This window comes from Hylobates moloch, unplaced genomic scaffold (genome assembly GCF_009828535.3).
Source record: "Hylobates moloch isolate HMO894 unplaced genomic scaffold, HMol_V3 SCAFFOLD_11, whole genome shotgun sequence".
In the NCBI taxonomy this organism is placed as follows: domain Eukaryota; kingdom Metazoa; phylum Chordata; class Mammalia; order Primates; family Hylobatidae; genus Hylobates; species Hylobates moloch.
In genome coordinates this window covers 84,372,058-84,388,324 of record NW_026652286.1, presented here as the reverse complement: position 1 = coordinate 84,388,324, position 16,267 = coordinate 84,372,058, and the positions used below count along the sequence as shown (strand labels likewise).

At 44.5% G+C, this 16,267-nt stretch overlaps 1 protein-coding gene across 7 annotated transcripts in view; it reads left to right on the top strand.

The window, feature by feature from the left end:
* Positions 1-11,593: 11,593 nt before the first annotated feature.
* Positions 11,594-16,267, top strand: part of PPP2R1B (protein phosphatase 2 scaffold subunit Abeta) — a 39,580-nt gene continuing 34,906 nt past the window's right edge. For 4 of the 7 annotated variants that reach the window (XM_032167349.2, XM_032167351.2, XM_032167352.2 and 1 more), the window contains exons 1-3: positions 11,595-11,741; positions 12,605-12,695; positions 13,091-13,191. In XM_032167349.2, coding sequence (XP_032023240.2) covers positions 11,628-11,741; positions 12,605-12,695; positions 13,091-13,191 — 306 coding nt within the window. In that variant the 5' untranslated portion in view covers positions 11,595-11,627. Of the gene's footprint in view, positions 11,742-11,991; positions 12,109-12,604; positions 12,696-13,090; positions 13,192-16,267 lie in introns of those variants that run through there. The other 3 variants (XM_058446667.1, XM_058446668.1, XM_058446669.1) reach the window with 3 other exon arrangements.

Here is a 16,267-nt window from a genome sequence, read left to right as displayed (position 1 = left end):
TTTATATTTGTGTTCTCATAGTCTGTGATTACTGAAAATATTCTAGAAAACAGCACCAAAGTGTAAATTTATTGCCACGTTTTCTTGTTTTGTTTTTGTTTTACTCCCAAGTATCACTGTCTCTGACAGCTTAAGGCAACCTTGTCTGCCATGCTGTTATAAGGCTTCCCTAATGTCCAGCAGAGGGCATCCTATTCTCATAAAATCTCAGAGCTCCTTTCCCTCCAGCAATTTAGTTCATGTCGGGTTTTGATGTAATTCTAGTGTAAGTTGAAATATCTTCATTGCATTTCTTTAGAATCTGTATTTCTGCATTGCACTCTTGTATTGCTATAATTGCAAAAATTTCCTGGAGAAAATTGTGTCCGTAACTAACCAAGGGGTGAATTGTCCATCACAACAGTGACTCCCTATTGGTTGAGGATTCTTAAGTCAATTCTCAGTTGATTTCAGTTCTGTTTGGCATGACTGTGATAGTGTTCATAGGTAACTTAAAAAGTGTTTAGTTGAGAGGAGGAAGCAGCTACTCTTAGGGGCAATTACCAGCCATCTGCCCATTTTCAGAGTTCCAAATATGAGCAAACCACATCACATACACAGTCCTCACTTTACCTCTGGTAGTTTATTGATAGTGCCAAAAGCAACTCAAAAGATTTTTCAAAGTCCAAGGTTCTCTCCTTCAGATGCTAATTCGTTATCCATGGCACAGTAACTCAAGGGAAGGTAGAAGCATTTAGCAGGGCCTGAGCCCTGTAAAGTAAAAGGCCTTAGAATACCTTTACTCCTCATGCCTAGGCCATGGGTTGAAAAGCACACATTTACAGAAGGAAGTAGAATTTGCATTTTAAAAGTGTAGGGTAACCACCTAGACCAGATTTGGGTCTTGAGGAACGAACAAAGTCAGCTCTGCCAGATATAGAAGGGGATTCTGTTCTTCATGAGTGTAACGCCTGATACCCTCCTTTGAGCTCAATCTTAGAAATATATGGGACTGTACTGGCTTTGGGTTTAGGAGGGTATTTTGTTTGTTGGTTTGGTTTTTGTTTTGTTTTGTTTTTGTGTTTTGAGATGGAGTCTTGCTCTGTTGCCCAGGCTGGAGTGTGGTGGCATGATCTCGTCTCACCGCAACCTCCACCTCCTGGGTTCAAGCAATTCTCCTGCCTCAGCCTCCTGAGTAGCTGGGATTACAGGCGCGCCACCACGCCTGGCTAACTTTTGTATTTTTAGTGGAGACAGTGTTTCACCATGTTGGCCAGGCTGGTCTCAAACTCCTGACCTCTGGTGATCTGCCCGCCTTAGCCTCCCAAAGTGCTGGGATTACAAGCATGAGCCACTGTGTCCAGCCTTGGTTTTTTGTTTTTTTAATACACCCTCTAGATTTTCAGATTTGCTCTGTGGAGGAAGCATGAATAATAGCTAACACATATTAAACATTTACTATATGTCAAGATTTTTATTTTTATTATTTTTTTGTTATTTATTTATTTATTTTGCAGTGAGCTATGAGTGTGCCACTGCATTCCCCCCATGCTGGAGTGCAGTGGCACACTCAGCTCACTGCAGCCTCAAACTTCTGGGCCAAGTGATCCTCCCACCTAGGCTCCTGGGTGGCTGGGAAATGCAGACGTGTGCCACCACCCCCCACTTACGTCAGGAATGCTTTAAGTTGCTTTTTTCTCACATAGTCATCACAACAACCTTATGAAGTCAATAACTATTATTAACCTCCTTTTATAGATGGGGAAACTGATGCTTGGAGATATTATTAAGTGTCTTGTCCAAGATCACCTAGGTAGAAAGTGGTAGACCTGCAATTCAAACCCAAGCGGTCTGACGACTGAGCCGCTCTTTTAACCATGACCTTATAGTCCCTATTTCATAACCTCTTTGAAGTCTACAGTCTTTTTTGGATGATATGTTGGGGGAACCTAGATGGAGTCAATAGGCAGAGATGAGAACAGGATGTAGTCCAAGTTGTTTCACTTTATAAAAAATAAGTTATTTATTTATTTAGAGATGGGGTCTCACTGTGTTGCCCAGGCTGGCCTCAAACTCCCGGGCTTAAGTGATCCTCCTGCCTCAGCCTCCTGAATAGCTGGGACTACAGGCACTTGTTTCAGTTTTGTATCACCTTCTTAGTCCACTTCCAGTAAGCACAGCCTGGAGAGTGTCCTAGTAGAACAGTGTGCAGCTGGTACATGCAGTGTTTGTAGGGGCTTTTCTAGAACACTGGGGGCCTCCAGCTAATTTTAACCACATAGCTAAATCAGAGAGGGAGCTGATTTCCTGAAGTCCTAGAAGTTAGTGGAAATTCCGGTTTCTGATTACAGTCCCAGCTGGATTTCTGCCGAAATGTGACTTTCGTGTCCAGGGGATCTTGGCATTGGTCCCTTCTTACTCCTGTGACTTTTCTCCTACCAGTTCTGCTGAGCAGATCAGAAAAGGAAGTGGGGAAGAATACCATCTTCAGGGGAGAACAAGGGCAAAAGCTTTCAGGGGAACAGGAATATTTTAAGTCGGCCCTGCTGTTGCTAAATCAAACCTCTGTCTAGTTGGATCCTGGGGGCAGTGTGCCCAGCTGCTGAAAGGTACTACTTATGTTGGCCGGGTCTAGTACAAGACATGATGATAAGTGGCCGGACATGGTGGCTTATGCCTGTAATCCCAGCACTTTGAGAGGCTGAATGGAGAGCACTGCCTGAGCCCAGGAGTTCGAGACCAACCTGGGCAACATGGTGAGACCCTGTCTCTTTATTTTTTTTTCTTTAAAAAAAAGACATGGTGATAAGAGGCCTACAAAAATGAGAGAGAATAAAGAAATCTAGGCTCCACCTTGTGGATATAGCAGAGATAGACAGGGAATAGCTGGGCAGGAGTTACTTATCATACACATCTATGGATGCCACAGGAAAGACAGCCAGGGCCAGGCAGAGAGTACAGTCTGTAGCATGGTAAACCAAGAACTAAGAGGTTTGCTTGTTTCAATAGTTAATAATCTTCATGGTTCAAAATTCAAAAAGCCTAAATGCAATGTGGTATTCTGGAGTGAGTCCTGCAATAGAAAAAGGACATTAGTGGAAAAATGGGTGAAATTTAAGTAAAATCTGGAGTTTAGACAAAGTACAAATCGATATGCTGCACACTGAAAAATTTCCCTTCCATCTCTGTTCCCCAGGCACCCTGTTACCTTGCCATTAACAACCAGTTATTCATCACGTGTGTCCTTCTAGAGTTTTTTTGTACATACACAAGCACATGTGTGTGCATTCTATTTTACACAAATGGTAAGATACTATGTACACTATTCTGGCCCTTGCCTTTTTTTTTTTTTTTTTTTTTTTTTTTTTTTGGAGACAGAGTTTCACTCTTGTTGCCCAGGCTGGAGTGCAGTGGTACGATCTCGGCTCACTGCAATCTCTGCCTCCCGGGTTCGAGCAATTCTCCTGCCTCAGCCTCCCAAGTAGCTGGGATTACAGGCATGCGCCACCATGCCTGGCTAACTTTCTATTTTTAGTGGAGATGGGGTTTCTCCATGTTGGTCAGGCTGGTCCAAACTCCCGACCTCAGGTGATCTGCCTGCCTCGGCCTCCTAGAGTGCTGGAATGAGCCACGGTGCCTGGCCTCCTTGCTGCTTTTTTTTTTTTTTTTTAATAAGATATGGCTTGGTAGGGTGGCTCATGCCTGTAATCCCAGCACTTTGGGAGGCCGAGATGGGCTGATTGCTTGACAAGCCCAGGAGTTCAAGACCAGCCTGGGCAACGTGGCAAAACCCTGTCTCTACAAAAAAATACAAAAATTAGCCGGGCATGGTGACGTATACCTGTCATCCCAGCTACTTGGGAGGCTAAGGTGCGAGGATCACCTGAGCCCAGGAGATCGAGGCTGCAGTGAGCCGTGATCATGCTACCGCATTCCAGACTAGGTAACAGAATGAGACCCTATCTCAAAAAAAAAAAAAAACAAAAACAAAAGATGATTTTCATATTAGCCATTTAGGAGCTATGCTTTTTCACTTAACACCGTAACAAAACATTTTTTTCCGAGTGGTATATAGGCCCCTGGCAAGATAATGGGGGTTCTGGCCTGAGAACATTAGAGCCCTTTAATAGTACTCAAAGGCCTAAGGCTTTTGAGAAAGGTCACTGTGCCTGTTTATCTTCAGGTTTTCCATAGCTTAAATCTACCCTTGTGACGCCCATAATCCCAGCACTTTGGGAGGCCAAGGCAGGTGGATCACCTGAGTTCAGGAGTTTGAGACCAGCCTGGCTAACGTGGTGAAACCCCGTCTCTACTAAAAATACAAAAATTAGCCGGGCATTGTGGCACATGCCTGTAGTCCCAGCTACTTGGGAGGCTGAGGCAGGAGAATCGCTTGAACCCGGGAGGTGGAAGTTGTAGTGAGCCGAGACCGCCCCATTGCACTACAGCCTGGGAAACAAAGCAAGACTCAGTCTCAGAAAAAAAAAAAAAATCTACCATTGTGGCTAAAGGAGATATTAACTCTGACTGCTGTTCTTAGAGAACTGGGGCCTGTACACCTTGAACATAGGACTCCAGATGTACTCTCTTTTTTTTTTTTTTTTTTGAGAAGGAGTCTCGCTCTGTCACCCAGTCTGGAGTGCAGTGGCGCAATCTCGGCTCACTGCAAGCTCCGCCTCCCGGGTTCACGCCATTCTCCTGCCTCAGCCTCTCCGAGTAGCTGGGACTACAGGCGCCCGCCACCACGCCCGGCTAATTTTTTTGTATTTTTAGTAGCGACGGGGTTTCACCGTGGTCTTGATCTCCTGACCTTGTGATCCGCCCACCTCGGCCTCCCAAAGTGCTGGGATTACAAGCGTGAGCCACCGCGCCCGGCCAGATGTACTCTCTTGTGTTTGGCATGGGCATCAGATTCAGTGAGCCCTTGGTAATAAATAACACAACTTCTGTATTTTTTTTTTTTAGTAGAGATGGAGTTTCACTGTATTAGCCAGGATGGTCTTGATCTCCTGACCTCCTGATCCACCTGCCTCGGCCTCTCAGAGTGCTGGGATGACAGGCATGAGCCACCACGCCCGGCCTAAATAACACAACTTCTAACATCTGCATGGTGCTTTCCACTAACAAAGCACCTTTCATCATGACTGTCACTCCTCACAAGTCTGAGAGGTAAAAGCTCTATTTTACTGATGAAAAAAATCTTCTAGAACAGGTATTCTGACTCTAAATCATGTACTCCTTTCATTCTTTCATGTGGGTCCTTCCTGTTGCCAAAGTTCAATTGGAATATTTTCCTATTTGCTCCCACTTCCTCAGTAGATAAAAACTGTTAATGGATAGTATTTGAGTGCTTTCTCTTGCCAAGTACTACCTATGCACTTTATATGAATTAGTTAATCTTTTTAACAACCACATGAGGTAAGCTCAACAGCCCCACCATATAAATGTAGAAACCAAGATTCAGAGAGGATAGGTTATTTGCCCAAAGTCACACAGCTAGTAATTGGTAGAGGTGGGATTTCAACCTACATCTTCCTGACTCCAGAGTATACTCTCCTAATCATTGTATGTACTATTGTGAAAGGTAACTGAGTGTCCTCTTTCTTTTTCTTTTTTCTTGCTCTGTTGCCCAGGCTGGAGTGCGGTGGTGCCGTCACGGCTCACTGCAGCCTCTGCCTCCCAGGCTCAAGTGATTCTCCCACCTCACCCTCCCAAATAGCTGGTACTACAGTCAGGCACCACTGTGCCCAGCTAATTTTTGTATTTTTTGTAGAGATGAGGTTTTACCATGTTGCCTAGGCTGGTCTCAAACTCCCGAGCTCCAGAGATCTGCTCACCTGGACTTCCCAAAGTGCTGGGATTACAGGCATGAGCCACCTCACCACCTTCCCCGGCTGTCCTATTTCTTTGATTTGCTCTTCCCAAGAATTCAAGCAAAGTTTGCCTTGGAAATCCAATACCTTTGTTATATGTGGTGATGAGCTGTGGAACGGAGGTAGGAGATGGAGGAAGGAGTAGCAATAATCCCTGATTATGAGTTCTGCACCTGCTTCTGATTTATTGGGACATCAGGTAAAGTCCCTTTCTGTTTGTTGGGGTATTCCCACCCATAAAAATGGGATTAAAAATTTGCCATGAAGAAAACACAGAAGAAAAAGAAGGCTAAAATATTGAGCTGAAATCGAAGGGAAAATATTTGAGTTCCACAGAATGGTGACATACTTTGCATAAATACAAATTTAAAATATCATTAATGCTATGGTGATAATCACTACTTTGCGATGAATTAAGTACAGCCCTTGGAATCAGTTTACCGGGGTCATCTTGCCACATGAAGACAGTTGGAAAATGCCTCCGTGTGCCTCAGGTTTCCCACCCCTGTCATCCACCACTCCCTTGATGTCCCTTTCAGGGAGACAACAGTCTGAATCTGCCCTGAGACACTTACAGGTCTCCTGCACTTGGCCTTCTCACACAGTGGGGCGACTGTGGAGCAGATTAGCATTTGAATGAGAACCTATTTGTAAAGCTCTTTGGCTGTGAGGGAGAGGCAAGCTTAGTAAACTTGAGGCAAGGGGCCAGAGAAGATGACAGTGATGTCACTTCGATCCTCATGACTGACGCTTTTCTTTTTCCCAGTGGCGCTATCTCGGCTCACCACAACCTCCGCCTCCTGGGTTCAAGCGATTCTCCTGCCTCAGCCTCCTGAGTAGCTGGGATTACAGGCTTGCACCACCACACCCGGCTAATTTTTGCATTTTTAGTAGAGACAGGGTTTCACCATGTTGGCCAGGCTGGCCTCAAACTCCTGACCTCAGGTGATCCACCCTCCTCGGCCTCCCACAGTGCTGGGAGTACGGGCATAAGCCACCACACCCGGCCGATGACTGATGCTTTTCTGATGTGACTTTGAGAGCTGTTAACGTGAACGAGAGTTGATGGCCGTCGATCCCATCTGCCTATACTTCCTATATTCTTGATGCTTTGTCTTATAGGAACCGGGCGAATTTAACTCAGTCTTCCTTTGATTCACACTGGATGAGTGAACTGCATGTGGGTGTCAGAACTCAGTGCTTTTGCACTGAGGATGTCACCTTGTTACCTGAGGGCTGCCTTAAATCCTCAACCTAATCTCAGCTCTTGCCTCTGGCATTCCCTGGTTATTAGTTTCTTGTGGGGTGTGTGTGGGAAGTGGAGAGGAGACCTGAGGGAGGAATAGAGAGAGGATATGGAAATATCTCAGGGCCACAGTACTGTATTGGTAGTCCTTGGCTAACTTCCAGAAGTCCAGCAAGAGAGGGACAATCCTTTTTATTTATTTATTTTTTAGAGACAGGGTCTGGCTCTATTGCCAGGCTGGAATGTAGTGATGTGATCATAGCTCACTGTAGCCTCGAACTCCTGGGCTCAAGTGATCATCTCACCTCAGCCTCCTAAGCAGCTGGGCCTACAGGTGTGCCAGCAGACTCTGCTATTTTCTTTCTTTTTTTTTTTTTTTTTCTGGTAGAGACAGGGTCTTGCTACGTGGGACCATCTTTTGAATCTGGCAAAACCCACAGCCTATAGATTCAGATTTGCTTATTGATAAGTCATTTGATTTCTTCTGGACACAGGTGGCCTCCAAAGACTTTCAGACTCTACCTGAGCAGATGCTTGTTTATTGACATGGAAATTGTTTTTCCAGATGAACTTTTAATATCAATGGTTTTCAAGTATCAATGCTCATTAGAATCACCAGTGGACACTGTAAACCATCTGGCCCCATTCTTAAGGACTCTTAATTCAGTAGGTCTGGGTTGGAGGCCAGAAATCTGCATTTTTAACAGGCATCTTAAGTGATTCAGATGGTCAGCCTTAGAATTTGGCCCCGGTTTTGAACTAGCCTTTTTTTCTGCTGCAGTCTGTTTTAATCACCTTCATTGAAGGATTTATTAGCATCTCCATGTTTATTACCTGTTTCATTCTCATAGCATCACAGCAACTCAAGCGGGAACAAGAGGTGGTTAGCTCCATTTTATGGGGTGTAAGGGGGTGGAAGGTGGGATTGAGGCACTGGGAGAGGTAGGTCATGATGAGTCAGAGACAGAGACGGGAACTGAAGTCCAAAATTGATGACTGTCAAACCAGGCAATTTTCTGGGGCCTATTTTGTCAGCTTATGATTTTATATTTAATCATAGTTATTCCTTGAATCTCCAGTTCATTGTACTTGGGTAAGCAAAGCATATCTGTATTTTAAACAAAGTAGTTTAGCATCAAGATGCCAGTTTTTGTTAGCATATTAAGGCTCTCTTAAGCTTGAATTAATATGGAAAATAGCATTATGGAACTGACTTAATCTGCTTCTCTCTGCGCATGCTTCCTTTATTATTTCTGAAGACTTTTTTTTTTTTTTTTTTTGAGACAGCGTCTCACTCTGTCACCCAGGCTGGAGTGCAGTGGCAGTCACAGCTCACTGCAGCCTCAACCTCCCAGGCTCAAGTGATCCTCCTGCCTCAGCCTCCCGAATAGCTGAAACTAGGCATGCATTACAGGCCCAGCTAATTTTTGTGTTTTATTTGTAGGAATGGGGGGATCTCACTATGTTGCTAGGACTGGTCTTGAACTCCTGGACTTAAGCAATCCTCCTATCTTGGCCTCCCAAAGTGCTGGGATTACAGGTGTGAGCCACTGCACCTGGCCAAGACTTTTTTTTTTTTTTGAGAGACAGTTTCTTGCTTTCTCACCCAGGGTGGAGCGCAGTGGCGTGACCTCAGCTCATTGCAGCCTCAACCTCATGTGCTCAAGTGATCCTCCCACCTCAGCCTCCTGAGTAGCTGGGACTATAGGTGCACACCACCACGTCCTGCTAATTTTTTTTTTTTTTTTTTTTTTTTTTTTTTTTTTTTTTTTTTTTTTTTTTTTTTTTTTTTTTTTTTTTTTTTTAGAGATGGGGTTTTGCTATGTTGCCCATGGCTGGTCTTGAACCCCTGAGCTCAAGTGATCCATCATGTGTACCACTGCCCCAGGTGAATTTTTCACATAAAGTATAAGAAAACAGATTTCTCCTCTCAGTGCCTACAGGAATCCCCTCTGGTAAAGTACTAAGTTAAAAAAACCTCTTAGCCCTCTGTCTCTCCAAGTTGGGTAGTATTAAATATATGAATCCATTTTTAGCCTGGGCAGTATGGTGAGACTCTGTCTCCACTCACACACACACACACACACGAAGCTGGATGTGGTGGCACATGCCTATAGTCCTAACTACTCACGAGGCTGAGGCTGGAGGATTGCTTGAGTCCAGGAGTTTAAGGTTACAGTGAGCTATGATTGTGCCACTGCACTCCAGCCTGGGAAACGCAGCAAGACCCTGTTTCTTAAAAACACACACACAACAATAATTTTTTAAAATCCTGAAAACTCTCAGTTAAATCATTATTGTTATTATTATTTTAGAGATGGGGGTCTTGCTGTATTGTCCAGGGTGGTCATGAACCCCTAGACTCAAGTGATCCTCCCACCTCAGCCTCCCAAGTAACTGGGAGGACAGGCACGCATTACCATGTTTAGCTAAATTGTTTTTATTATGCTGTGGTTATTTAAATTTACAAATATAAAGTAGGAAATAATGTGCTTTTATTTCTAGTTCTTATACAGCTAAAAAAACCACAACAAATTTACAAATTAAATACAAATGAAACCACAAAATGAATACTATTCAATTAAAAATATTATAGTAATTTAACATGACAAATGATGTATTTTGCTAAAACTATCATCCCTCGTATTGTTACTATGGTGTTACCTGCTATAGCTCGGCTTCTTTTGTGTTCAACATGCCTATGCCACCAAGTGACTCCTGATATCTTAATTTTCTCACCATTTTTCTCTGTTACAACTACCAAATAGTGCAATCTCATGACGCATTTGGCTTTCGTTTTGTGCATGAAAGTATCATTCTCATTTTAAAACCACCTCTGTTCTTTTCTCATTATCCCAGAACGATAAAAGCAGCACTAAAACACACATGTAAATGTAGGTGCTGAAATTGTGTGGCAATACTGGGTTGTAAGGTGGTCACCCAAATAATTCGGAATATGCTTATGCAAATCTAAAAAATATGAAAATGAAAATAAAATTAAAACCCTAGAGAATACATTCACAGACATAATTTGAGAAAAACTGTTCAGATCTGCTGGTTCCCAAACTTTCATTACTGTCAAAGGCTGTATCTATTGTGCTTACCTCCAAGAACCCCATTTATTTATTTATTTATATATTTATGTATTCATTCATTCAAAGGCTCTATTGTGCTTACTTGCAAGAACCCTATTTATTTATTTATTTATTTTTGAGACGGGGTCTCACTCTGCCACCCGGATTGGAGTACAGTGGTGCGATCCTGGCTCACTGCAACCTCTGCCTCCCGGGCCCAAGCGATTCTCATGTCAGCCTCCTGAGTAGCTGGGACTACAGGCTCCAGTCACCAGCCCAGCTAATTTTTGTATTTTTTAGTAGAGACGGGGGTTTCACCAAGTTGGCCAGGCTGGTCTCGAACTCCTGGCCTCAACTGATCCGCCCGCCTTGGCCTCAGAACCCCATGTTTTAAAAAAGTTTGTCTCCTACACTGCATTTATAGTTTTATTAATCAGGCACATAGAATTACCATTTCGGAGCTTGTGATCACCATATGTAGTTATCACTCCAAGCTGCTTAAATTCCAGTCTAAAACAAACAAAACATTCTAATTATTCTGTGCTACCCTGACAAGGGTAAGTGAAACCTTTCCATTCAGGTTTGTAAGAACGAGCTCCCATGCCTCCACCTCTTCCCCTTGCTGCCTCTGAGGACTCTTGGAGGTCTAGAGAGGCCAGTTTGGGTTTTCTTGCTCAAGCAAAGTAGCCACCCCACCCGATTTGGAAGGATTAAAGCTTGTCCTAGTTTTGCTTCATTGTTGTACTTCTAGCATGCTAAAGAGCTAAAAAATGGGAGGAAGAAAATACAACAGAAGGCACCATTCCAGTACCAAACTGAAAAGAAACACAAAAACAAGAGAGCAGCATGTTTTTAACAGCTTGCGTGGAAAAAATATTGACTGGGGAGTTTGGACAGCACTGTTCATTTTCTCTCACCGCCCGCGTTATTTGTCTTACGGAGCAGGAGCCAGATACCATTCTGGAGAACGGGCCGAGGGAAGAGGTGGAGGAAAGGTTTTGTGGAAGCTTGAGGCTGAGCGGAGAAATTAGGGCTGGAGATCCAGTGGCTCAGGGCCAGGAAGAAGTCAGGGGAGGTGCTAAAGCCTTTTTCCTCCTGGCCTCGGGCACTCTCTTTGGTCCGCCTGAGTCTTAAGAGGGCACAGTGCAGATCACTCAGGTAGGTCCCTGGCTCCTTCAGACTACAACGAGCCGGATGAATCCCTGTCCCTGTTTCTTTCGGCTGGGGAAAGGACGCAGGGGTTCCATTCACTTTCTCAGCCCAGCCGTCTTCTTGAGTTCAGACCTACAACTCCTGCAGCGGGGGTCGGAAGGGAGCCTTAATCATCGGGACAGAAACTCAGCTCCCCAACCGCGGCTAAACCCACGTGGCGGCCTTAGTCCCTACTGCCTGGGCGCGGGGCGGGGCCTGGGCGCGGGGCGGGAAGCGGTGACCAGCAGGAGTAGGAGAAAGAACATGGCGGGCGCATCGGGGCTCGGGACCGGCCCAGGAGCAGCCGGGGGAGACGGAGATGATTCGCTCTACCCAATCGCGGTTTTAATCGACGAGCTCCGCAATGAAGACGTGCAGGTACTGGACTGAGGCCGGGGAGCAGAGGCGACACCGGCTGGTCGCGTGGTAGAGAAGGGGGAAGGCCTGCGCCGCGGTGGGGGTGGCCGGAGTACTGAATGAGCCGGGCTCGTAACAGAAACTTGAAGGGGAGGCGGGGAAAGCTCCGCGAGGGGCTGTGGTGACACGCCCCGACCTTCCCGGGGACCTCTCCAGTACTCCTGCTTCGGACCCCCTGAGGCGTCCGCCCGGAGCCTTGCCGTTCCAGAGCGGTTATCGGGGAACCCGCTTCCCGCCTGGGCGCCCCATCCGGGCCGTGAGGTGGCCGCGCCTCGTAGGCAGGGAAGCAGGAGAAGCGCGGTGCCGGGCCGAGACGGGGCTGGAGCAGGTGAGGGGCGCAGGATGCCCAGAAGCCCTTTGAAGTGCCTCAGAATCCCTTCATCTCGGCTTGGAACTGGCTCGGCTTGTTGGGTAGAAAGCGGGGGTGGGATGGCCGATTAACCTGGACGAGTCGTTGTATCCACTCTGCGGGAACTTTTCTTTGAAACCACAGGTGTTGTATTCAACCGTTTCACCTGCTTCACCACTGCCAAAGTGCTCCCTTTTAAAAATTATCTTACTTCCTAGGTGTTGTATTGTCTTTCATTCATTTCTCTTCCGGTCCCTTCTGAGTGTTTCTCTTAGGAAATCTTCCGTGGCTAGTGAGGCCGAGTTACACTTCTTTTTGGAAGTCCCTATGAGGTTCCTTAACAGTAAAATCTAAATGAAAGGTTATCTTCATTCTTACTCCTGTGTCATTATTTCACCTGTTAGCACCTTTTGTCTTTTGATCTAAATTCAACCGTTTCTTTACATTGTTCTTCTTTTTACTTTCTTTTCTGAAGCTCCGACTCAACAGTGTTAAGAAGTTATCAACAATTGCCCTAGCACTTGGAGTAGAAAGGACGCGAAGTGAATTGTTGCCATTCCTTACAGGTATGTGAATCTTTGTTTAAAGAAAGGCAGGGACATTCCATTTTCCAGTAGCTTTCAACACTGACTTTTTTAGAGTTTGTTACCCACATTAAAATGAGCCAGGTGTTTTTTGTGCAAAAGAAACAGAACAGAGTATATTGTTAGTTGTGGCTAGATATAGTCAAACATCAACCATTTAGCTATTGGGAAAGTAAATGATACGGGAGTATGAATTTCTAATTCGTTGTGCACAACAGATCCAGGAAGACGGTTGATTGAGGAGAAGGAAGAAAATGTTAGGATTTTGACTGGGTCACCTTACTGGTTGCATAGTGAATCTGTTCCTAGTTTTGTGTCAGTGTCCAGCTGTGGGAGAGCTATCCATGTTGATGAGTCCCTGTTGTTGTCACTTCCAGATACAATTTATGATGAAGATGAGGTACTATTAGCTCTTGCTGAGCAGCTGGGAAATTTCACTGGCCTAGTGGGAGGTCCTGACTTTGCCCACTGTCTGCTGGTGAGTATTTGTAAGCTGCCGACCCTCCTACAACTTTTGCAGTATAAATGATACATTGTTTGGTGATAGACACACTGCAGCATTTTTTATGCAGATCTTTTTATGGGCAGATAGTCATAATGTTAGTCATTGAGAGAATAAATACTGTAGGCACTTTGGACTCAACCCCTTCTTTTTTTTTCTGTAAATAAGAGAACTTCATCCTTCTTTTCTGCATCTGTAGACTTATTAGTTTAGATGTAGGGACAAAAAGGGTTTGATTGTTTTTATGGTTCCCCCGCGCGATGTTAGAAGTCTTAATTCTCACCTAGCAGCATTTTGTCTGTCAGTTTAACTTTTGCTTCTGACTTTGTGAATTTGATGAATTTAGTTCAATTTAATTGACATTTATTGAGAGTCTACTTTATCAGACACATCATAGTTTACAATGTTAATGTTGAAAAAGACCAATGTGAGGGGGCTTGGTGGCACAAGCCTGTAGTACCAGCTACTCAGGAGGCTGAGATTGGAGGATCACTTGAGCCCAGGAGTTTGAATCCAGCCTGGGTAACATAGTGAGACCCCCATCTCTTAAAAAAAAAAAAATGACCACCAAAATGAATCGAATAAGGTTCCTGCCTTTATGTGTCAGCAAATAATTACTGTGCAGTCTTAAATGGAAAGATATAAGTACCCACAAAATACCCACGTAATAGAGGGGAGAAAGGGATTCACTCAGGGTGATCAGGGAAGACCTTGGGAGATGATGTCTGAACTAGGTTTTAAAGGATGACCAGGAATTCAACAGTTGGACAAGGTAGGGGTGTATGTGTCAGAGCTTTCAATACTGGGTATGTAATACTGATTTTTGTGATTTGTATCTCTAGTTCTGACTTTTCCATGGAACTCCTGAGGTAGATTGATTAATAGATAAGCATGAATATATATATATATAGAGAGAGAGAGAGAGAGAGATTTTTTTCTGTCTATGTATATAGGCCTATGCTTTTTTCTACTTGTATGTCAAACAGGTATTTCAAACTTAACATACCCAAAACAAAACTTAGCTTTATCCCCCAAATACACCTCTCATTTAGTTGTTCCACTTCAGTAAATGTTATCACTGTCTTTCCATTTGCACAAGCCAAAACCTCGAATATATTCTTGAATCCTCTTTCGCTTGTTCCCCACATCTAATCCATTAGTAATTCCTATAGAGTCTACGTATATTTCAAATAAGTCCACTTTCTTCCATCCCTCCTATTACCAGCCTAGTCCAGACCATCATCTTTCTCTAGATTGCTGTAGTAGCTTCCTAACAATGCTTTCCACTCTTGCCTCTCACCCGACCCTTACAGTTCACATCACCCAGCAGATGGCTCACTCTCTGCCATAGCTCTTAGAAAATCCAAATTCTGTACCTTAGTTTGCAAGGCTTTTTATGACCCGCCTCTGTAGGATTATCATATGCCCAGTGGTACTGCTTGAGAAGAGGTCACAGTAGGCAGGGAACAGACCGCAAAAGGCCTTGATAACCTCTTCCATTCACATTGGTCATCTTTCTGTTTTTTGAACTAACCAAGCTCATTATTCCCTTAGGACCTTTGCCCTAGGTCTTCCCTCTAATGAAAAGCTCTTTCAAGCTTTCTGTGGCTGGCTCCTTGTCATTCAGGGATCAACTTCAATGCATCTCCTCAGGGAGGTTTTCCCCAACCACTCAACTTAAAATAGCCTTCCTGTCATCCCTTACCACATTATCCTACTCCGTTTTTCTATAGAGTACTCATCACCATCTACTTCTTTTCTTGATTGATTGTTGTCTTACTCCATTAGAATGTAAATGCCACTAGAGTGAGGAACCTTGTCTGCTTTGTTTCTTCTGTGTCCTCAAAGCTAGAATACACCAATAATCATGTATTGAAAAAATGAGTTTCAGAGGCTTGGAAGCATGAAACAGGCTGGGTTCCAAACTGCTGGAGTGTGGCTGGGTGTGGTGGCTCACACCTGTAATCCTTGCCTTGGGAGGCCAAAGCAGCAGGAGGATTGCTTGAGGCCAGGAGTTCAAGACCAGCCTGGGCAACATAGTGAGACCCCAACTCTTAAAAAATAGCTGGGCATGGTGTCATCTGTCTGAGTCCTAGCTACTCGGGAGGCTGAGGCGGAAGGATGAGGAGTCTGAGGCCTCACTGAGCCATGATTGTGCCACTGCACTTCAGCCTGGGCAACAGAGCAAGACCCTATCTCTTAAAAAAAAAAAAAAAGAACTGCTGAAGTGTTGAGGCTGGGTAGGCAGAGTGTCATCAAGGGCCAGGCAGAGTTCAAATCAAGAGACCACTCATAAGCAATTCTCAGGAGCATGGCCTCATCCTGTAGTAATGATAGCTATTATCCAGTGGTAGTGCATGAGAGGGGGTTGCAGTAGGCAGGGGACAGATCATGAAGTGCCTTGGCAAGTGAGAAACAGTATCTTTTCAATGGGTTTCTGAAATACCTTCTAGGAAAGCTAAATACTGTCTACCTGTGTGTATCAAACAATTTTTAAAGTATATTATTAGACACACTTCTTTTCTTTAACTCATTATGCTTCTGTTTCACTCTTGGTTAGTTCTATATGTGGGTTTTATGCTTTAAAATCTGTAGCTCATGGCATGTGTAGAATCTACCTGGACTACACGCAAACTCAGTAAGACAGAGATTCAGAGAGCCAGCCTGTTTACACGTTTTACTAGGCCATGCCATATTGAGTTACTGCTCTTAATCCAGACCATCCACCCCGTTTGGCTTCTTTTATTTCTAAAGCTGTAAGCAAGGTGTCCTACCATCTCTGTACTTTACTTTTTTTTTTTTTGAGACAAGAGTCTCACTCTGTCACCCAGGCTCAAGTGCAGTGGCACAATCTTGGCTCACTGCAACCTCCGCCTCCCGGGTTCAAGCGATTCTCATGCCGCAGCCTCCTGAGTAAGCTGGGTTTACAGGCGTGTGCCACCATGTCTGGCTAATTTTTGTATTTTTTGGTAGAGACAGGGTTCCACCATGTTGGCCAGGCTGATCTCGAGCTCCTGACCTCAAGTGATCTGCCCACCTCAGCTTCCCAAGG